The sequence below is a fragment of the Watersipora subatra genome, chromosome 9 (genome assembly GCF_963576615.1).
Source record: "Watersipora subatra chromosome 9, tzWatSuba1.1, whole genome shotgun sequence".
In the NCBI taxonomy this organism is placed as follows: Eukaryota; Metazoa; Bryozoa; class Gymnolaemata; order Cheilostomatida; family Watersiporidae; genus Watersipora; species Watersipora subatra.
In genome coordinates, this window is record NC_088716.1 from 55,079,915 (window position 1) to 55,104,227 (window position 24,313).

The 24,313-nt window shown below is 36.0% G+C and overlaps 1 protein-coding gene across 1 annotated transcript in view; it reads right to left on the bottom strand.

The window, feature by feature from the left end:
* Positions 1-24,313, bottom strand: part of LOC137405235 (midasin-like) — a 64,231-nt gene that overhangs the window by 29,427 nt on the left and 10,491 nt on the right. Inside the window, exons 9-19 of the mRNA XM_068091465.1 lie at positions 23,324-23,585; positions 21,597-21,704; positions 19,152-19,315; positions 16,200-16,364; positions 15,169-15,250; positions 13,889-14,142; positions 9,605-9,798; positions 8,681-8,895; positions 4,691-4,979; positions 3,662-3,808; positions 3,344-3,464 (exon numbers count right to left, since the gene is read on the bottom strand). Coding sequence (XP_067947566.1) covers positions 3,344-3,464; positions 3,662-3,808; positions 4,691-4,979; positions 8,681-8,895; positions 9,605-9,798; positions 13,889-14,142; positions 15,169-15,250; positions 16,200-16,364; positions 19,152-19,315; positions 21,597-21,704; positions 23,324-23,585 — 2,001 coding nt within the window. The remainder of the gene's footprint in view (positions 1-3,343; positions 3,465-3,661; positions 3,809-4,690; positions 4,980-8,680; positions 8,896-9,604; positions 9,799-13,888; positions 14,143-15,168; positions 15,251-16,199; positions 16,365-19,151; positions 19,316-21,596; positions 21,705-23,323; positions 23,586-24,313) is intronic.

Below are 24,313 nucleotides of genomic sequence, written 5' to 3' on the forward strand. Positions count from 1 at the left end.
ACTAAAGAGAAAAACTCCTCGTTAGCTCTTGGCTTGTGTTTTTCAAAAAAGATCCCTTATATGTAAGTATGTGCGCATATTGTGCTTTTTGTAATCATATATTTATTCACTATATGCATATCATTTTAGATTACACAAATAGGAATGTACATTTAATGTATTCATAGAAATTGTATTTATAGACATTACCATCTACGGTATTTATGTATGTAATGTAATTTCCAACTGGTTATCACATTGTAATTTCCAACTGTTTAATCACATTGTAATTTCCAACTGTTTAATCACATTGTAATTTCCAACTGTTTAATCGCAAAACATTTCGCAGCAGGTAGTTGCTATTGAAATTCGTGCTACCATACAATCCATTTAATAATAATCACTAGACAGAAGCTAATGTTCACCATTTAAATTGCTTGTCAAAATAGATCCGATTTACTTGTCATCTTTGTAAAAACAAACTAGACGTAGCTCACTTGAACAGATTATACAGTCATATTCTGGCATACAAGTGCCAGAACATACGAGATTTTTGAGATAAGAGCAAAATTTTAGGCAAATCTTTGCTTTGTGATACGAGCATGCGAGACAGTTCGGTTGATGCGGCCACTAGCAGGGCTGCTTGTGAGAACAGCATGGCTCACTCTTTTTTGTTGTATCAGCTTGAAAAAGTTTTAAAAAGTCGGCAAAGTGGTATCGAAAGCGAGGCAAAAAAGCGTCAAACGGGAAAAAGATACTAAAACAAAGAAGACAAAATTAGAATTAAGTCTAGTGTGAGATTAAAAGTGTGTTTAGTGAGCTAAATTTGTTTACGTTAAATTTAAAGTTGATGTTATGTTACGAAGCATCACTAAAGTGTAGCGTACCGAATGTGTTGCCGTCAAGGCACTCTCACACATTAGCCCCTACATCTGTCTTGAAGGTAAGAACTCCATACAATGTAGATATGGTAATAATGTTACATTTTAATGCAGATCAGAGCCACTTTACAGGTATTCATTACTTTGTACGTGAACGTAGTGAATCACAACAGTTAAAAACTTGTTTTTCCATCGTAAAATCCTGCAATATGTGTTTTTTTCATTATAATCCTTGCTTCAAGTGGTTTCCAAAGGATGGGAATCAATTTATTTGTATTAGATTATTTTGTATAAGATATATTGATTTGAGATACAAAAGGATTGACATACGAGCTCAATCCTGCATTGAACTAGGCTCGAATGTCGAGGTATGACTGTAGTTGAATAACTAAAGTAAACGATAAAATGCACTATTGAGGTCCTACACTAAATGAATGTTTCAATCACAACAATCTCTTTAATGTGGAACATATTCTATTGACAGCCATGTTGGAATTTTTGACGGCTGTCAGAATATTCGCAATGGTAACCAGACAACAAATAAGTAATTTGAGTGGCATTGAAAAAAATTGTTCTGTAAAGTACAGATAGATGCATTATTTATGGTATGTGTTTCTGCGAACAGATAATACTTTGGAGTAAAGAGAGTATAGCTTTTAGTCAGACAGAAGCATAGAGAAACTTATTAGAGTATATTAGCGAATATTTCAGTCACAATATCTTCCGCCACAATAGCCACAATATCCTTCGTTGTGATAGCACATCCACCGTATGTACATTATAATTAATACATATGTTTACATGCATTTATAAATCTTCTATTGAAGGAAAGAAGCAAATATTGATCGGTTTAACACAAAACCCTATCGATTGTATTCAAAAGCATTCACACTTTCTATAATATATTCTTAAACTGATTGAGAGTTCAAACAGTTCTTCCCTGTTTATATCTGACAACTCGGCAAGCAAAATATTGAAAACGCGAAGTTATCTAGGCTTAAATTGAAGTAAGATAAATCGCACTGTCTGGTGACAGACTTATGCTCTTAATTCTATAGTCCGAAATATACTTGAAAAGGGCTAAGTTCCTATTTTTATATTGAGGGACATACGTACAAAGTATACCATTATTAGAATATATATAGAATTCTGTTTTGAAACGCAAGTATGCTGATATAATACAAAACAAAATCAATGTAATCTGTATAAAAGTGATGGTAAAACTACTTGTCAGTTATTATCTATTGTGAGATCATTAGATTTTAGAGCTTAGTATCAAAGTTAAAGACTATTCAAATAAGCGGGAGTAGTGTTTACTATAGTATGTTAAAAGACCCAAACGGTAATATTTTTCTATTGGTGCGTGAAATGACAGTGTAAAATTCTCTGTACTCAATGAGTCAGCCATAATACTAAACATGAGATTTTCTTATGATTAATATTAAATGTTGCTTTGACGTTTATCCATACCCAAATATGGGTATATTAACAGATAACAATTAGCAAATACATAGGTGTTGGAAAGTTGCTATAATGGCATGCTTCTGTCATGTAGTGACAATGCTTGGTAGTGTTCTCTAGCAGAGAAACACACGGCCAGGACTAGGTGTTTTTTTTATAAGCTACCTTGGGTGGTCCTAATACTTATCAAGGGCTTCTTCTGGAACTGTCAGATTAACCTGAAGGGATACATTTTTGCAACACGTCCAGTCTGACAGAGCCAGGTAGCCATTTCACTTGTCCAATGTGCGAAGGACAGAGGTGGATCTTTAACGTGCCCACGTTGTCAGTGTAGTACACGGGGCCTCCAAGTTAAGATCTAGAACCAAAAGACCCAGCAATTTAGGGTTGAAAGCTTGCTGAGAGCTTTTTGTCAGTCAACTTTTGTCAATCTGACAAAAGTTGCTACAATTTTCCAAAACCTATGTGCATGATATTTTGGAAATTAATCCTTAAAATCATTTGCTTCCAAAATATGAGTTGTACCGTCTAAAAATATTTTTGTTTACTGTTGCTCATTTATTTTTGATTTTTCAACATTTCATGCCTGACAAGCAGATTATTTTATTTACTGCCATACTGCCAGTAGCTAAACTCTCAGATGATCTCACAGATTATTTTTAGCTCAAACCCCATGTTTGCTATACATGTATTTGTGATAACACCTGCCAATACATCATGGAATAACTAATTTATGTGGGCAATATCTAGCCTATTGAGTATCAACTGTTAAAATATATGAAGAGAATATTACTAAATTTAGTGATTGCTTTTGTTCTCTGAACCTCTGTCTATATTCCTATGTGCTTTCACATAATGATAGAAAATTTTATGGCTGATTAGTGTACTATACAGCTTTCTATATTCCGTAAAACCACTAATTTTTAAGATTTCCAATCTTTGAAAATTTTCGTATCACAAAGATAGCACGACAAGGTAATCACAAGCCAAGGTTTGACTGTATATACCAAAAATTGACTCACCAGGAGTGTGAACTGGAAAGGGAAACTTCAAGATTCAGTGGCTGGGCTGCACCTGATTTTAACAGACTACTGTTGTCCTCACATTTCTGAAGCGCTAAGTTACCTTTTCTATAGGAGAACCCTGTTAAATATATTTAATAAGTATACAAAGATAGATGTAAGCTGCGTGTGGAAGCCAGTGCAGTATGGTTAACCTCTCATGTCTTAAAAGTGATGGACCTGCCAGAAGATATAACAGGCCATAAAAGTATAACACAGTTGCAAAAGAGCGTATATCATGTGAGTGTAACAATCTATAGGATAAGCAAAGTCTTTTACCTATTTTTTGAAGGGTATGGAATAGAGTTGCCAAGGCCTTTCTCTTTCTCATATCAATATTACGAGCCTGCTTTCGTTGTTTCTCTTTATCGTCACCGGATATAATATGAAGGCTTTGAAGGGAGTTGGTGGTCTCAATGATCTCTCCTGAGAAATAGACATATTAGTGAGAGTTTGTACATCAAAATATGCAACTCGATGAGTTTAAAAATTACAAAATACCGAGTGGCATAATTCGAGCGGCAATTTAGGTGACGCAGCAATCAACTGATTTGTGAAATGCAGAACATACCGTATAAAAAAGTCCAAAGTCTGGAAAAATGGTTTTGCGTACATTAGTTATTATTATCTAGCTCTTCGAATTGTAAATATTAAGTGTTTCTCGCTCTTCAAATTTTCAATATTGATTCCATTAAATGTTCCTAAACTAAGTCAGCTAATCAAAAACTAGCTTAAAGCTCCACTTTCCTTTTGAAGATTTGAAAATGTAACGCTGCATGTAACCCAAGTTACATCCCAAGCACGCCTAGATAGGAAATGACAGCACCACTGATGCTCAGTTGCAGTTACTTGTTACTGCTGCTGTACCGACGCTAGTTACTTGTCCGCAGTACTTACTTCCCAATATTGTTCTGGCATTGCTTATATCACCTGTGCTTACGAAACACCACCATGCTGTTTAGGCTAATCCTTCATTTTTTCGTGACGTCATTTTATCGTTGTCGGCCATCTTTATAGACAATATTATTGCTAAAAACACGAAGCTTTTGCAATGAATTTTTGAAAACGATGCTTTTGTTTGCAATTTTTTTATTATAGTATCAAAACAACACCAAAAAATACTATTAAATAAAAGAAAAACAACCGTTTTCTACAAATATGGCGGCTTTTTTGTGAACGAGCGCATGTGCAAACGACTTGATGACGTCACAAAAAACGATGGATACTAGACGAAGCACCTACTTCCAGTCTAGATTAATGATCACTCTTTGTTACATACAAATTATTATAGTACTGGTAGATACTAACGAGACAGGGAGTTGATAGCTTGAGATCTAGTCGCATATGTGTTGAGCCCTGAGCTGATTTTTTGGCAAGCTAGTGTAAACTTTTTCGCGAGGTGAGGAAGTCTTGGAAGACAGTCTAAGGAGCTTGTATTCTCTAATTCTAAAGGAGCAGTAGCGAAGTTGGATGGAGTACTACTGCAAATGTAGTTGGCGGTGACTGCTGCAACCACATCCCCAGAAGCTTCTGCTACAGAGGGCAGCTGTGAAACATCCTCGGTGAAAAGTTTTCTTGCAGGGCACATAAGAATTTCCTAAAAGCAAAAGTAGTCACGCCTCATAAAATAAGGACATGAAAAACTCACTGATAATTAGTTCACAAATGAATAGCATTGAAAAACCTTTAATTTATGCTTTGTACCACAGAAAAAAATCCTATACTAACTTTACTGAGTGCCGAAACATAATAAGAACCATTGCATTGAAATGTAATGGCATTATTTATATCAACAGAATAGGTTGATATAAACATTATAATCGATTTTACTTTCATCATGGAAGAATAGGTTGATATAAACGCTATAATCGATTTTACTTTCATCACGAAAGATTGAAGTGCCTCATGTTGCGCATTTACATCAAGACTTAGAAATCTTTCAGAAGAAAACACACAGACAGCAGCATATAAAAAGAATTACTCTTGGTGCAGAGGGTACTAGCAAATACAGTGATGAATTATAGTGATGGAATGAAATGAGTGAATAGAAACTCAACTATAGATGAATCTAGGTTCAAAAGCAATCTATAACAAAATCAAATTAGCAAAACTGCTGTTAAAAAGCAACTTAATTCAATATGCAAAGTAAAAAGTTGGCTATTAAAGTGATTGCTAATATACGTTTAAATAACAAACGAAAGAGCAAAACGGAATGGCTATAAAAATTAACCATAAAAGGATAACCACACATTAACATTTTATAGTACTCCAGAATATGTGCCAACCCAAGCTTCCAAAAACTAAAAATGCTTGAGATATAGAATTCTTGTTTGAATCAGGTGGCAATTTAATCGATACATTTTAATCAATACATCTTAATCAATACATATTAGAGAAAAGGAACATTTAAACACAGTAAAGTTTTATCAATGAAGAGGAAAAGCTGGTAGGAATTCAAAAGGAAAAATATTGAAAAGGAATTTGCAGTACAGTTGACTAGTATACACTATATATAGTGTAACACATTAGGTTATACATTATATATAGTGCAACTCAGAGTAAGTTACACTACATATAGTGTATAACTTACTCTATTACACTATATATAGTGTATAACTTACTCTGTTAGATTATATACAGTGTACCCTCGAGATACGATTACCCTGATATACGATTTTTTTACCTTACGAAGTCAAACATTGTGAGATCTTCACCTCGCTATACGAATTTTATTTCACCATACGATTGTGAAAAAAGTTTTGCCCGAATTAAAATTTGGCGGTCGGTGTGCTCATAACGCACGTCGAAATAAAAAAAGACACCGAAACAAAGTGTGCCGAAAAAATTTTCAGAACGTTTAGAAGAGACACGATGATCGACTTCTCTCATGTCAGAAATCTGCGTGGAAAATTTCGTGTAAAATACTCAAGGCAGAGGAAATATTCATTTGTAGCGTTATAATATCTTTTACTATAAACTTTTGGTCAGCATACGTATATAACTACGAGTATCTACATTTAATTCGATAGCTATGGAATCTGAGACTTATACAAAACGAAGGAAAAAGGATTTCTATGTCAAAAAAGTTGGATGTCGTAAATAAGAAGGCACCCGTATTATTAACATTGACAAGGAATATGATCGCAGCCAATCAGCATTTGCAATTATTATTAAAACAGGAACTCTATTAAAGCAAGCACAAGAAGAAGCTTACGACTGAAGATTTGAAGGAGTTAGAAGGCCATGCACACGATCAGCATTCAAAAGGAGCAACCAATTAGTAAGGTCGAGGAGGTAGAAGATACAGAAAACCCCCACATTGGCAGAAATATTTCAAGTGTTTAATTTACTGATGTGGAATGGTACATTAAAACAATAAATGTATATTATATATTATTTATCTCTTGTGTGACATGTTTTTTATATTTTATTTGTTTCCTTTTGATTTTATGCTTTATTTTATTGTTTAACCACGTCTTTGCAGATGGGCTTGTTATCTCCCATGTGAATACAATTCATCGTATGTATGTAACTCATACAACTAGCTACTCAAGATAGTTGATGCATTCACATTACATTCTGAAACTTGTTAAAGCCTTGTCCTCTAGTGTATAAATACGTACAAACTTTGTACCTATGGTTACATTGATTCTTGTGCACCTTTCATACAAGAAAAACTACTGTAGCACCTTCTCTGGATCCTTCTACAAGCGTTAGCTAGCTAGCAGTTTTCTGTCACTGATTTTTTTTTAAATCAGAAGAAAAATTGGACAGGACTAGACAACTTTCTTTCGCCTGCTAAAAATTCCATTTCATTACGTATTAAATTAACCTTCAAGTGTACAGCAACATAATTAACATTGATACGTTTTTACCTCCTCTCTGCTTTATTCGCTACATGTACCAGCTAAAATCATGTTCCTCCAAAGGTATGTACGCCCTGTATAATAGTAAATAAAATTTCATTTGTCTTTTCGGTAGCCATTAAATGGTCAGGTGTGTGCGAGGCCGCTTTCGATAACTGCATCGCTCGGCCTTTCTTATTGAATTTTGGTTGAAAAAGGTTTCAACCAGACACGCTAAATTTTATAATGAAAGTGAAGACAGAAACTTATGAAGGATAAAATTTCGTGACAATAAGTTGAAATTCAGTAAACTAATTCAAAATACATACTAAAACAAATTAACATACTATTTTGTTACTAATTTTCAATATGTACTGCATTTTTATAAAATTTTGGACGATTTTTAGCTTGTATTTTTCCATTGTATAATTACAATGGTTTCTATACCCCGCCATACGGTTTTTCGCTATACGATGTCAGCTTTGGAACGGATTAACATCGTATCTCGAGGGTGCACTGTATAGTGTATAACTTACTCTGTTACACTATATATAGTGTATAACTTACTCTGTTACACTATATAGTGTATAACTTACTCTGTTACACTATATATATAGTGTATAATTTACTCTGTTACACTATATATAGTGTGTAATTTACTGTTACACTATATAGTGTATAACTTACTCTGTTACACTATATATAGTGTATAACTTACTCTGTTACACTATATATAGTGTATAACTTACTCTGTTACACTATATATAGTGTATAACTTACTCTGTTACACTATATATAGTGTATAACTTACTCTATTACACTATATATAGTGTATAACTGACTCTGTTATACTATATATAGTGTATAACTTACTCTGTTACACTATATATATAAAGTAACTCAGAGTAAGTTGTACACTATATATAGTGTACAACTTACTCTGTTACACTATATATAGAGTAACTCAGAATAAGCTCTACAATATATGTATAGAGTAACTTACGGTAAGTTACTCTGTACCACTGAACCTACACTTCTGTTCATACATGAACATCTCTAAGATAAAGTAATAATAAACGTTTCACAGGTTATTGCTTTACTATATGAGTGCTTACATATAATTTAGGTTTTTACATTGAAATTTTTGAAAGTTTTATATAATGCAATTGTTTTGAATAGAAATATTTACCATAGTTTCCATGCTATATTAACAGATAACGAATAGCAAATACATACATGTAGGTGTTGGAATGTTGCTACGATATATTAAAAATAAAGACAATACCATGTATTCCTAAAGATATATTTGCTCCTACAAACAGCAGAGTTTGTATGCAGAGGCTGAACTGTAGAGATCAATATGTACATATGAAGCGAATTTAAGGTAACTAATAAGTAGGGGTCTAAATTTTGTTCTTGTGATCCTAAAAGGCTGGGAGACAACTCAACTCACATGATATGACTTCATATGTTTAGCGAGGGTCTTATGCGCTTTGTCCACACTCGATCTCACTGACCAGAAGTTCATATCATTCCATCTTGATATCTTCACAAAATTTTTCAACTCTTTCTCCAGCCCTGCTTTCTTAGAAGTAATGTACGTCAGCACTGGCCCTTCGAACTGCTTGTAGAACTCCCATATGGAATATAGGCTATTTAGGACAGCATCTAAAGCATGGGTTATTTGTATAAGAGATGTTGTAGCCTAGAAAATCTGTCAACATAATACATCATTTTTGCAGGTGCTTCCAACTATTATAGTTGTTTTTTATGTATCAATCATAGTGATTTACAACGGGTTTCCCTAGTTTTACTGGTATTAAAAATGTACATAAATTACATTTAATATATACTAGTACCCTGGCAGTTCGGTGTGCCGTAAGAGATTAGTAGGTGTAATAACTATACATATAATTATTCTGCAATGCTCATGGGTGGTTGAGTGGCGCAAATAGTAGCGCGCCGGGCGCTTATGCTGAAAGTCGCATCAAATATTTGTTACTTGGGCACTTACTTGGTCAAACATTAAGCGTAACAAATTAAATGAACAATGAAAATCTGTAAATCAATATTGAGCAAACATCTCAGATTTCTCATTTTATGTTCCAAATTACTGTTCAAATTATTCATTTGAAAGAAACTGACAAAATGGTCATCTCACAATTTCAATTTGTGTGATTTTTAGATGGTGTTACTTAGATTATTATCCTAAATTATATTAGATTGTTATATAACACCATATGAGATGGTGTTACCAACGCAGTGATGAAAATACTGTAACCTATACATATACGCCGTAGATAATCTTATTAAAAAACAACTCAATAGTGATTACCAATTTATTCAACAAGTTGACTAGTTGATAAGAAAAGCTCACCGCTGTCTGAGCAATCACTCAAAGCAATATGTATGGTGAATGCGTGAAGCAGACGAAGACGGTAACTGAAATCTCCTATTGTTGACGATTCGAAAAACTGGATGACGATGTCAGCCAATAATTCAACAGAAGAAACAGTTTCTTGTGTCTCCTGCTCCCTTAGAAAGGGAAGAATCACTGAACAGAGATGGAACCTACAAAACCATTGGAATTTGGACTCGGGGTAATGCCTGCAATTCAACTAATAACCAAAAAAGTTAAAAAAATGTTCGTTCATTTAGCATCAATCCAGTTATCGCAGATATGCTTGTCAGTGATATATATATATATACATGTATATACATGTATATATATATAATTTAACGCCAGTTTATAAACATCTATATATATATATATATAGATGTTTATAAACTGGCGTTAACTTATCCATTTCAGTGATTAGGTCTTGAGGATATCCTATGTGCACAGTGATGACACAATGTGCAGCTAATACACCTAAGACTTAGTTACAGTACATCGTCAGTGTATGAGTGAAGAGGTCATTTCATTTGATGAGAGTTTTTTAAGTTGCAATTAACTAACCTAACGCTTACTAAATTATACCTAACTGTACAATGACTCAGCAGTGCTAAGAATTACCTACAATACAGCTAATATTTTTTAGAGTACATTGAGGTTTATTATTATAAGACCTTGATAACTGCATATATCAGTGATGATGCGGTTGATGATAAAGTTCATGATACTGACAATCTGGTGTTTTACTTGTATACTTTCTATACAATTATATTGTGCTATCACTTAGTACACTGATACAGAAGAGGCTCTTATCATTTGGAAACTAGCAATTTATACAGCTATAAAAAGCATTTCAAAATCTAAGTAATGACTCCACCAAGAAAAGTATCATTGATAACATTGTACAGTTCTGATGACACTATTTAGTTCATAACACTGTTTACTATATTCCTCTTTTGCTTTAAATACATCAGTTGCCAGAGGCATTTTATGTGACCGATGAAGTCAGACTGGAAAGAGACTGCACGTGTCTGATATTTGTGACTAGCCTAATCCAATAAGTTAAAGGTATGACTCTAAGTTGGTTTAGCGGAAAGTAATTGTCAGCCTTCAAGTAATCCCAATATTAATCAGCACCAGCACAATACCTACATGTACTTTTATACATGTACCTATATACATGTATATAGATACATGTACCTGTATACATGTATATAGCATGTCAGCACTAGTATCTACTGGTGCTGACTGAACACTTGTGCTCTCTTGGCGTCATCGGTAGTGGTCCTACGAAGTCCACGACTACGTTCTGCCAGGGTCGTCCTGCATACAGCCTCTGTCTACCGCCGGCTGTCTTTGTCCCTTCATGCTTTGCAGCCTGACATGTTTCACAGCTCTTGACCAGTCTCCCTACTGTTGCTGTCATTCCTAACCAGTACCATGTCAGACGGGGGCGGCTGGGCGTCCTTCCCACCTCAGAGTGGGCAATAGCATGTGTTTGCCACACGATGGTCTCTCTGATGGCTGGTGGGCAGACTGCACACCACCGAGGCCAGCTGTGAGAGAATGTCTGGACCTTCAACAATCCGTGCAGTCGTAATAGGAGGAACAACTGAGTTTTGTGTAGCTGACAGGGCTTCTGGTCTCCCAGCTCTAGCTGGTTTTTGGTCAGTTCTTCTGTCCAAGAGTGTGCTTAATACATCCGACCACAGGTCTCTAGCCTGCAGCCTGCATTCAAGCCAGTTCCTTGTCAGAGTCACTTTGAGTCTTCACCTGAGCAGAGTACCGGGGGAGTGTTGGTCAGCCCTAGGTAGGTTTTTGGTGTGTTGGCTCAGCTCGGAAGGGGGCACTGTGCAAGCCAGCACTGTGCAAGCCAACACTATGCAAGCTAGCCCTGCCGCTTTTAATGCAGGCTTCCAAATATTCACAGGCCAGGGTTCTTCGGACTTGCTTGCGAGTACACTCCTAGCAGCGCCACATGGTGACTCGTTTAGGCTCAGGTCTTGTTTCTTCAACCAGATCGTCTTCCAGGTGTTCGAGCTCCAGCTTTCCTACAGCCTCGTAGTAGTTCTGGATAGCTTTGGCTGAAGGCTCATTCACGGCGATTTCGGTCAGGGTAGTTATGGCAGACTTCCTCTGTGTTGCATGTCCATCACCTCTTGAGCTTTGTAGGCTGGAGTCCAACCTGGCAGGTATCTTCGACCAGTGGGTCGGAGCATCTCTTGCCAGGGTTGAATCGGTTTGGGGCTTCAGTGCAACCAGTAGTCGGCACTACTGCTGCGGCCCTTCAGTGTTTTCCCGGTTCTGCGGCTAAAGGTTAGAACAGTCTATAGATATGCCCCTACACCCCAGCATGTCAAGGGTTTCCTAGTCGTGGCCTTTTTAGGCCTGTCTTTTTTGTCCTGCAGCTGCTGAATATGCTTTGTCAGATGCTTCACAAGTAGTGTCAGCTGGCTGGCGGTTTGGCCCTGCACCACTGCAGTCCACTCCGCTTGCCCTTTTTCCACAAACTGGACAGTCATCAACTGGCATTCCCAAGATTTAAATTGGAGGAACTCTGTGACAGCTCAGATCACGTCGGTCTGCGTGAGTATGGGCAGTGCCAATAAATGGCATTGTAGGCTGCAGTTATTCATGGTGTTGCAGTACAACTCCTTCGCCAAGTTCATTCGGTAAGGTTCTGGCAAGTCTACGAATGAAACTTGGACAGCCGTTCTACATGGCCTGCGTCCTCCTGGAATGTAGTCATTGTAGCTCTCCTCAGGGTACTCAGTTCACACTGAGCCTGTGTGGAGAAGAGGCTGAACCAAGCTCTCAGATCGTCAAAGGTGGCTTCTACTTAGTCGGCTTGTCCATAGTTCTCTTCTTCCTTGCGCAGTGCCTTTCCAAAATGGAGCAACCTGGCCGCTTCTGTCCATTCATTGGCCTCAGACATTTCCTAGAAATGGCTGATGAAGCACTCGATGTTTCCCGAGGCAGAATACTGAGGTGATTTGAACTGGTGAGCCCGGCTGGGGCCCAGGCTACCCTCATCATCCTCTCTAGTATCTCAGCTAGACGGTCCATACCTCTATCTGCGCTACGAATGTGTCTGATGGCCTTCCTGATGCTAATCCTTACAAGAGTACCTCTCAGACCCTTGGAGGTGGGCTACCCTTAGAGCAGCTAAGGCTCTCCGCAATCAGGAGGTGTTTCGCCTCAGGGTACTCATTCTCTTTGGACTCATGGCATTCAAATAGAGGTTTTACGGTAACTGCAGTGTGAGACATCCAGGTACTCTGACTTCTGTAGCTTCTGTGGGATCTTATATAGAACCGATTAACCAGCAGACCCTCAGCCGACCGGAAGCACTAGTGAAGACCGTGTCATCTGCCAAGTCGGGACTCGTCCCGGCCCTGGCGTCGATCGCCTCGGCATAAGTGTTCCTCTCGCTCTCAGCCCTGATGATCAGCCACCGCACTATTGTGTAAATTGCTTCAAATCAACTGAAACGTGAAACTGCTGAATGCAAAGACCCATGCTGAACGTATTGGGCTGTAGGACTAGGCAAAGTAGATATACATTTCTGATTGATCAAGGAAAATACACCAGCATTCATGATTGACGATGAAAGTGATACAAGTACAGTGGAACCTCAACCTACAATCATTTCAATATATGAATTTTCAACATGATGTAAAATTTGGACATTCAAAGTAATTTCCAGCTTATGACACAAAGAGTTTCCTGTAGCATGGCGCTTTCATGATTGAAAGTGGAACAACTGAAGGCAGGAAACAATATGAAATCAATACAAAAGCAAAGTTTGTGTGAAAGTTCATGCATTCTAAGTGAGGAAAACAATTAGGCTGCACCTCTAACTCTGCACCAACCAACTACAGGCCTTCACCACCATTCGCAAGTCTCTAGTGGCATTAATAACCTCTTGCTATTCATTCTGTCTTTACTAAATCAATTTACATCTATCTTATATAATGCAGTCAGCGCAGTGCAGTATTTACTATGAAGCTATTGTAGCTGTGGAACTGATCACACAAATTACAGTGTCTCCTTATGTACATATTAACATGGGTAACAAATCCTGAAATACATAAAATTTATATGTAGAGGAGCGATTGCATAGATGACCGATCAGAAGTGAACAAACATTTATGATTGGTCAAAGAAAATATATCAGCAATTATGACTGGTCAAGAAGAATGTATCAGCATTTATGATTGGTCAACGAAGATATATCAGCGTGTATGATTGGTCAAGAAAGTATACCAGTATTTAGTAGAGTTTTGGCAGATTTTGGCTGCTACGCTTTCCAGGGATTGTCTCCATCCATCCAATTCCATCTTTCTCCACTCAATGATGAGTCCACTAACAGAGTTCATTGCTGCCTGTACAGAGACATGTCTAGCAGCATTTGTCTCCCACTCCTGTAGCTTCTCAAGAATGAGTTCAAGACCAGCGGTAAACTTCATCAGTGCGTCGGTCACGGGAAATGACTTGACCCTCTCAACAATACTCATTATCTGAAAACAGCCATTAATGAAAAGGTGAAAATTAATTCTAGGCAACCTTTCAGTAAGCTAATCCATATTCTGAGCAACACAAGAGATAACAATAACAATGATGCAAACGTCAACAGTGACCAATAGCTACGGCTAAACCTTTACGTGCTCAATATTTGTTTATTTTACAAAAAAATTACACAACTTCTAAAAAAACATGTAGAAATATGAGTTGATACAAATAGCCATACTATCTATACTTCAGCATTGTTTTTAAGCTCTCTGCTGCATTGGGCAATGCTATCAAAACCAATTAAAACTACACCTATATGCTATTAAAACAATTAATAGAAACAAAGACTCGTTTGATATTCAGCCACGTGACTGTAATGACGTGTGACGTAGTGACTGCTGTTGTAATGACCTGTAATGTGAGCCTAACAAGAAATACTGCACTCGTGTGTAGTATTTCCTGTTAAGCCAATATTTGCAAGTTGCAGATACTGGCCAAGGTCAGTATTTGCAAGTTGAGAGCAATGCTTGCTAAAGGCTGGTTCACACTACACCCCCATATGTCGGTGTTAATCACCCAATACTTCGGTGATCATCTGTGATAACATTGTTCACGCTATCACAAACCCATTCGCATTTACCTCAGCATTATAGGCAGTCGGGGAAATGATGAAATACTAGTTCTGCAGCAACTGCCACGAAAGAAAACATGGATAATACAATCCGGGACAGCCAATCACCAGCGGCGAAGTGGTGCACAGGCTGACCTGGATTCTCCGTGAACTAACGAGAAAGTTTGACAGTTAAAACCTTTTCCTGAAATATTCGCTTTGCCTCGATGATGCCATCAGTTCACGGTGTACATAGTCGATGAGTAATCACTGGGAGGACAACTCCGACATACGGCGATATAGTGTGAACCATCACTTACTAGACCCCATTATTAGAGCAGAGAGGACCGGTTTTGATATTACAACTAGCTTACAGTACAAGCTTGTAATAATATACATTGGAACTGAATGACAAAAATATCACCTGAAGGAGTAATGGGTGGTCTGGCCAATCGGTGAGCAACTCAGAGATTCGGGTACTCACTGTAGCCAGTGGCTCCAGACACCTGTGACGAATGCCAGAAAGTGCTTTAAATATGTACATAACGTATTGTGCAACAGATCTTTCTAGCCTTTAGATACAACCACTAGCCTACACTTTGGTCTCTTTACTTTAATCATTTACTTTGATCATTACTTTCCATTTTGAACCCTAATCTTGCATATACAAGCAGGTCACTGATCCGAATTAACCACTTTCCATCAACTCTGAAAGAATTTAGAGTAGCGCAACTATCTTTAAACTGAATATCATTCTGAAGCTCCAAGCTTGTAGAACTCTATGAAAAAACCTTTAATTAATTATAGTAAATAATTTTTTCCACACTCTTTTAAAAATGTGATGCTTTACAGGTAGCTAAAGAAACATAACGGTTGATGTACACTGAGTCTATCTGGTAGAGTGTGTATTATTATGAATAAAAAACAAATAGATTAGTGAAAAGCTCTTGTTACTGAAGAAAAGTTTTCTAGTTTTTGTCTATTTTCGATCGTTCATTACAACGAATTTTTATTAGTATGTCATTAGAAACTAATGTTCTGATGGCAGCCAATTTTCATTTAGCGATCGATTGAATGAGCCCTCGGTATTTCAGTAATATCTCAAGGACTAATAATCCTAACGACTTGAAACCTTGGAATTATACTGAAAATCGCGCAAAGCAACCAAAATGTCATGATCCTATGTAAACCAGAAATGCAGAAAAATAAAGTGGAACAACAAAGCTGTGTTCAATCGGGCATGCAACCAGGTGGGGAAAACAACTCCCAAAATTATATTGGGGCTCATTCTTCAGTGTTGAGCAAATCAATAGCAGTAACAAAGTAACACAAAAAAAAACTGAAAAGCTGCTAAGAGAAAAAGGATCTTTAACAAACTACTATGGACAAACCAAACAAAGATTTCATATAGTAGTCGTTGTACTTCAGCCTAACAATTAATTCAATGATTGATACCTGACAGCCTCGGCTACATTTGAATCCCTGTAGATGTCGTAACTAAAGCTTAGCTTTGCATCTGTGGGTGAGAGTTCCTGCCCATGACAGTTGGCCGATAAAAGTCCAGCTGATATGAGGTGAAGATGTACCAGCTTAGATGCGATAGATCCTTCGAAGCACTTCCTCCCAGCTAAGGAAATTAAGACATATACATGTAGCTAGAACCTAATAGCTAAATGGCAGCAAGCTAGTACTATTCATGTCATATTCATATCGTTATTATTAACGCATAACTGTATCACGTGTGCATATAACCGCACCAGCCAATGTTTTCAGGGTAATGAACTACTATTTAAAATATAAACTCCCGTGATATTAGGATGTAGGTATAAACATTTTGTTTTGCCATCTGATATGTAAAGAGTTCCATTAGACTAAGGCCAACATTAAGCATAATTAAAACACCATCCACTACTATTACCACAGTAAGTTACAGCAAATAAACCTAAATTTGTGTATGGGTCGATGATCGCCTGCTAAATTAACTAAAATACACACAAACAGGCGTTATAATTGCAATAATAATAGACAAACTTTAAATTTCTATTCAGCGAGCAGCTATTAGATTTCCACTTCTATAGAAAATCAATTACACCTAATACCAAACACCAACACCTTATCAATTTACACTATAGTACAGCGTTATGTAAAAACAGCTTCTTTAAATACACATAATTTGACTTTACTTCTTTTGTCTCATGGTCTAATTTGCTTTGAACGCCACTAACAGGTGATAATACAATTTATATCTATCTACTGAATCATATCAGGTCTTGTCTGCATTATGCATTGTTAATTAGTGTACAAGTAGAGGTCTAGCATCATGTTATACTCAACTACCAGCATAACCAACAGTATTTATTACTCAACAGAGAAGAAACTAATGGTATCCAATAAAACAGGCATTGGCTGTTTCAAAAGCCCTTGTCATAAAAAGAGTCATACGATAAAACGTACACAAGCACTAAGTGAATATGGTAGTAGTCTGAATGTGGCCATAAAATAATATAAAACAGCTACCCGCACATTCCGCACCACTACTCAATTTTTTCACTTCCTTCCATAATAACAGTTATTTAGTTTTGAAAGCCAATTTTCTTACAAGATGCAATCGGTCATGTAAGAATGTTGCCAGTCATGTTTTTTAATAGGCGACATACAACGTCTGTACCATTATGTCTAACGAACTCTCTTAAACTATAGCTTGTTGTCACTCACTAGAAGATTATGCAGATGTACCACACATTTCATGATGATAACGACGCGATTATCTACTAATACTTGGCAGGCTGTGTACACGTTTTGCTATTACCAACGTTAGAAAGTATTCTATGGGACAATATTAGTCACCGATTTATATTCATGGAAGTTGTCTCTTCATACATTTTAGCGGACTATTTTATTTGCAGAAGAAAACAAGCGAATAAATTAATCCGTGAATCCATCTAGCAATAGAGTACAAAACGTTAACATGCGTATAGCACGTGTTTAACTTTCTATTTGACTTCCATAATATATGTAAACGTATTTGCATATCAAATCATATACATGCCATGTCTGAATCAAAATCACCATTGTCAATGTCATCAACTTCAGTATTAGAAGATGTTGCAGGTGATTTCACAGTTAAAAACTGCAAGAGCGACTTTTGACCATGACATGCTGAATTCTGAAGAAATTGTGACAAACCTGAATAATTTTGTAAAGAATTGTGATGCATTGGCAATGGGAGCAACCCCCGCAATGGTTACAAAAGAGGTTGGAACTCAGCTAGGTTTACTGACTATGCCCGACAACCAGTTTTTAATTTTAGGTAGTAGTTATAAATCCTCTTTTAAAAAGCCAACAACTCTAATTATTCGCGAATTTTAACTAGTAACGGAAATGTCTGCCGTCAATTCGTGAATTTTTAAATCCATCGAATAATATCATCCTTTTAGGGTAGTCTATGGAACAATATAACTTCATGAATCATGTGAAATAGAGTAATGTACTCAGCTGCTGCTGTCAATGTAACCTCTATACTATGTCATTTGCTAAACTAACTAATTGATCCATTGGCTAACATGAACATGTTTTCTGTTGTAGGTCGCCAGGCCAAGTCTACGTTACTGAGGTATAATCACACATCAACATTTGGAGTCAATCATTTTTAATTTTAGTGCGCAGTTCTTTTGTATGTTCAAGCAAATATTCTTACAAGACATTGCATGTTGTTTGATTTGTTCTAGAGACCAAAAACAATGCTAAATACTTCATGTACTCACATATAACATTAAAACCGATGGAATATAAAAATCTATGTAAAATACTGAAATAAAATACTATGTAATTACATATAACATTAAAACCTATGGAGTATATACATATGTAAAATACTGAATTTATAAAATTGATAAATTTTACGTAAACTATAAATTAATAAAGTAACAATCAGTAAGAGTTGTTTTACCATAGAAAAAGTGTAGGTTCAGCAGTAGTAGAAGATAGATAGAAACATGCAACACAACTTACACGAACTTACACTAAATATATATTAAACTAATTTGATATATTTCTATTTTTACGTTCTATTTTTAATTTCAATCAGCTTTATTTCCGCTTACAAAACTGCAAAGTTTGAAAACATTTCAGACAGTGTGTTGAAAATTACTACATATCTCCAAAAAATGTTTGCGAAAATTTTACAAAAAATTTCGATAAAAACCGTATGTGCAGGTGATTGCAAGTTTGACTCTAGTATTTTAGTCGTCAGGTTTTTGATAAGTATGTTTTGTGTTAATTTTTCTTTTTAAATAGCGATAATTTTTATTGCTGATAGATGCGCTCTGACTGCTCGAGACATGGTTTAGATGAGGTTCAAGGTCTGGTTCCTAAAATATTGCTAAAAATGGAAAGTTTGTAGTTGACGTACCTTCCATAGATGATACAATTTGATGATTCATATTCAGTAGCATAAGATGGGATCTTGATCTATGAGTAGGAGGAGAAACCTTGCTATCTCCTGCATACCACGCGGTGCGGCCTAGTGTCAGCATGATATCACAGTGCGCTTCACTAATGAGCTCCATATCCTAATTGAACCCAAAATAGAATTACAGGGATACTTACACAAAAAGACCAGATCTAGTCAAATGGAAATGAGGAATGCAGTATCAAAAAACTAAATACATAAAGCTACAGCGACCTTACGGTCACTTTTAAAGCATGCATTGGAAAAAGGATAAAAGTTCAAGGTTGGTAGATGGAGCTGCTCAACTCTTTCGCTACAGTAAGCCGATGTATCGGCTTATCAATAGGGTTTAACTTATCTTTTCTCTACGTAGCCTACACATTAGCTAGACCAATCAAATTTTGTCTCCAATAAAACAACCTTGTTGCCAATCACGTGCAACCAATAGAAAATCTTTTGGCTCAGCAATTCCATTTCTAATTATTTTTTTAAACGGAGAAAACCACATCGTTATCGTCATGGCAATAAGAAACACACCGTGTTCGTTCAACACGGTGTGTTGAACGAACACGGTGTAATGCCTCAGAAAGCGTCAGAAATTTTGTGAGAATGGTACTCACCACACAATTTTACGCTTATCTTGTAGAGAATTTTGTTCTGAATAAGATACATTTTACAGTAAAATGATATCTGTTTTGATTCAGGAAATATTACTTAAATAAAGTCGGTATATCGATTTTTCGAAAATCCATTCGAATTAATTCGGTCAGAATAATCATTCGGTCAGAATTTAATGTGGTAGCGAAAGAGTTAACAAACCAACAATACAACTTCGGACTAGTGATACCCCTTTGTAAGCCTAATTCAATCATTAGAAAACACAGCAACATATGAAATATCAGTACAAAAAAATCACGAGAAAGGCATTACACAGTGGTTTGTTCTTGTTGTGGTTGTGCTAAAAACAAATCGATTAAGCCAAGCAGGGTGGCATAAAAACAGCAGAATTCACTGCATGATGAAAAACGATGAGAAATTACCATGTATTCATGCAATAGAGCATGTCGTTGTGAGGACTTTTCCAGAACATGAATGCACAGAAGATGCACGAAGAACAAGTATAGTAAGAATAGACTTTATTTGGGGAGACATTCATGTGACAAAAAGGCTGATCAGTGAACACCATCACCTAGCCAGTACTTATCATCAACTCACTAAAATGTTTAAAAAGACAAAAGGGCTCATTTTAGAGTCGATAAAATGACATTGTTATATATGTATATAACGTAATTTTATTGGGCAACACACGATCATTTTTTATAGAACATTTTATTTACATATGGTGCCACAAAAAATGAAAAAAGTAAATAAATAAAAAGGTATTGCATTGTTACACATTATAGATAGCACTCGGGGATCACCAGCTAACAGATTCCTTGTCAGAGGTCAATTAGAAACATCTTATATAGTGCACAGCTATCATAAATTTTAAGCATTGCTGTCGATACTATAGTTTTTTCTATTCAAGTTAGAGCTAGCAATACAAGCAAGAATGCAAGAATACAAGAAGAATAGTGAGAATACAAGCAAGTGTTGGCATGTGAGTGCCGATGACACTGGTCAACGACCTGAAAAGTCAAGGCCTTTTTCCTTGCATGGCCGAATCAGATGGCTTGCCTGCACCAACAGTGAACCAAAAACGTTTCTTCCCCTATTGCATGCTCAGCAATTCTCCCTCAAGCTTTCCATTGACATTGGTATTTGATGAGCCATCAAAGATGAACTTACACAAAACTTTTGTAGTTGATCAGAAATTATCAGCGATTTTTTATCATTTGCGATTATTTTTGATGTTTAAGGTGATCTGACTGCCAGTATGTTTCAAGATTAAAATTGACAAAACTAGACCATGTTTACACCCTTACATCAATCGACAAAGCGATTATGATGGCTATAATTGCAAATAGATCGACAGAATAGAGATGCGTAACACTTCAACTTGAACACAAAAGCTAATACTAACTATCGCAGCGGTAACAACAAGTCATCTCATTTTGCACATTTTTTTCTGAAAATTTCAAGTTCAAGTTTTGTTGATTTTAATCTAGAAACCTCCTGGTAATCAGATCACCTCAAATATCAAAAACAATCACAAATAATAGAAAAATACAGACACTTTCTGATAAAACCTACTAATTTTTTTGCAATTTCAAAAGTAATCTTTAAGCCAATTTTTTGAATACAAAATTTGAAATTTTTTTGAAAACAACTGATAGGCTTGACGTTGCAACTGCCACTTTCTTTTCTTGCAAAAAAACGTATTGTGTGAAAGTATGCACAATGACTGAAGGCTCATCACACAATGATCGATAGGAGATACAGGTACACTTGTATGCAAATACCTTCTCTGTGAGAGAAAGTGACAGCTGCTCATCTTGGCATGGCGCAGCAGGTAGCTTATCATCAGATGAGTCATCGAGTGTGTCAGACTGGATCAAATCTGAGAACTCCTACAAGTATTGCATAGAAATAAGTTTAAGTTGTAATCCAGAAATATTTGCTATCTTCGTGTTCACAGTTTATAAAATATTTGGCGAATAAGATTAATGAGATAAAGCTCGGTGTGGCCTCACAACATCGATGGTACAACAATAGTTAAGCTGGTAAACTTAGGATCAAGCTTTACAATACAGAATACAGAACACCAGGAGCTCATTAATGAGTTAGTAGGAACAAACATGCCCCTGACTATGTATACTGTAAACGTATTGGCACAGAATTAGTTTAAAGTTATAATGATATTTGAATTTTGAGTTTGATTAATTAACTCAGCATTGTACTCAGAAAACTGCCATTTTGGTAAACGTAGCTACTATCCTTTTATTTTTTTTAGGATATTTGTAGATTTGTAATATATAAAAAACCCAATTTATACAGAATATTGTTTATTGTAGTTTTGTTTTATTTTCAAATACAAAAATGGTCATCTATAAGCGCTGCTTTTGCAAAGTTATAATTGGCACAAATTAACAATTACGAAGGGTTAAACTAAATAAGCTTATAAATGCAAACAATAACCAAAGAAAATAATAAGCTTCACATTCGATAAATAAACAGGTAATAGAATAATTTGGTTTATGATCGTTCTGCTGCAACAACATCCGGTCTCTTGACAACATAAACTAATTGGTCAGCTAATTGATTGAAAATTGTTGTTTTGCTTGAACTTATAAATACAGTAAATGAAAGAGATAATAACTCTTGTAAAGAATATCGGCTGTAAGATCGCTTGAAATAATCAATGGTATAAAAAATGAATGAGACAAGAATCTTCTGAAAAATAGGTGCAGATCATCAGCTAGTGCATTTCAAGCTTCTCAAAAACTTGCGAGAAAGTCATTAATTTAAATACTGAAAAATGACCTCTAGTAAAATTGTAACTCCCAATGGCAAACAATTTCTTAGCAAATCTTTTTAACACAAGTCCTACACGCAGGTAGACAATTTCAATTAACTTTGCCCAAATTAGTCATAAAATACGGTATATTAAACATATAATGAACGCATATGCTACCAATTTTGTCAATAACTACGAAGTATTACTAAATGGTGACACTGATCAAGGAGCGGCTCCTCAGGCCGATCTCAATTTTTATAATCATAAATTATTGTTAAATAGTTCATGAATATGTGCTTAATCAAAATAACTGTGAGCCTCATTCACAAATTATTGGAACACCTTAAAACATTTTTAATACTGCAACTCTTATAAAAAATTATTTGTTTTATATTTGTCTAATAAAACAGCTAAACAAAAGGATAATTTCACCTTTTGGGCCAATCTAAAAATAATTTTTTCATTTTATTTCTTGGCTGTCTGGACTTACATACTTACTAACCCTTAAAAAGGCAGTATATACAACAATATATACATGTATGTGAATGTGTAACTCATGCGAGAAGACCAAAGAAAGGTAAAGATAAAACTAGTTTTAGAATTAAATGAGGTAAGCATGTTGTTGTAATTTACAGGTTGCACAAATATCTTCCTACACAACCTTTGATGGTTTGGGGTACCTAATAATACTTAGACATTAAGGGGCAAGTATTCGTCCAGCCCAGCACCTACTTTATGATAGCTGGGAAAATTTTGCTGAGTCAACTTTTCGAGTATCTGTTCATCAGTCTCCGGCTCTGCTCCGTGTTGTTTATAAGAATAGAGAGACGATGCCTCTTGTTCCTTTTCCGCTCTCTTATCGTTATCCGACCTCCACAAGGTCACATAGCACTGCATCAGTTCCAACAGTTTGGAAATGAGTGAGTTGTCGATGTTGCTAGAGCTGTGAGCATGGTTGCACAGACCAGCAAGCTGGAGTCGGAGGTAAGTGGAGCTAAAAAGGTCAGGGTAATGTCCAATCAACAGGAAAGGCTGGTGTCATGACATTCAGTTGACTTAGAACTAATAACTTGGTAAGCGGTATTCCTCTAGAATTTCAAAGCTTTCTAAAGGTATCATATTTGAACAATATCGATTTTGAGAAACATTAATTAAACATTCTAACACACGTAAAGTTGCTATTGTACGGTTACAAAACCTATGAAGGCAGCTGCAGCATCAAACACTCATGATCACGTATTCCAGCTCACCACACTTCCACCAATATCATTACACAATCTTTGAACATATTGCCTTTAAGCCAAACTTTCTCATTTCTGCATTTGTGTTACAAGTTTCAGAATCCTGCCTAAACTATGCCCAGATTAATTTGTATATACTCTTCCACACAAATGACAAACATCGTTTTCTACTCTGTAACACCAGCATACTACATCCACCATCGTATGTTTCAGTTTATGAACTTTCCGTTACTACAACCTTCGATTCACTGTCCCGACTCAACAATAATATTAAACTACCAACTTTTAAAACACGTTTGTTCAACCCACTCAATAATTCCTGACTTCTGTCTTCGCATTTTACTTGTATGTAATAAAAAACATCATCTTGTGGATGATTAATATTGCCACTATAAAGTTATACATGACTTACAAAATCATATAATTATTACATAAACAGACAGAAGTGAAATATTTACTGAGATGTACACCATAAAAAAGT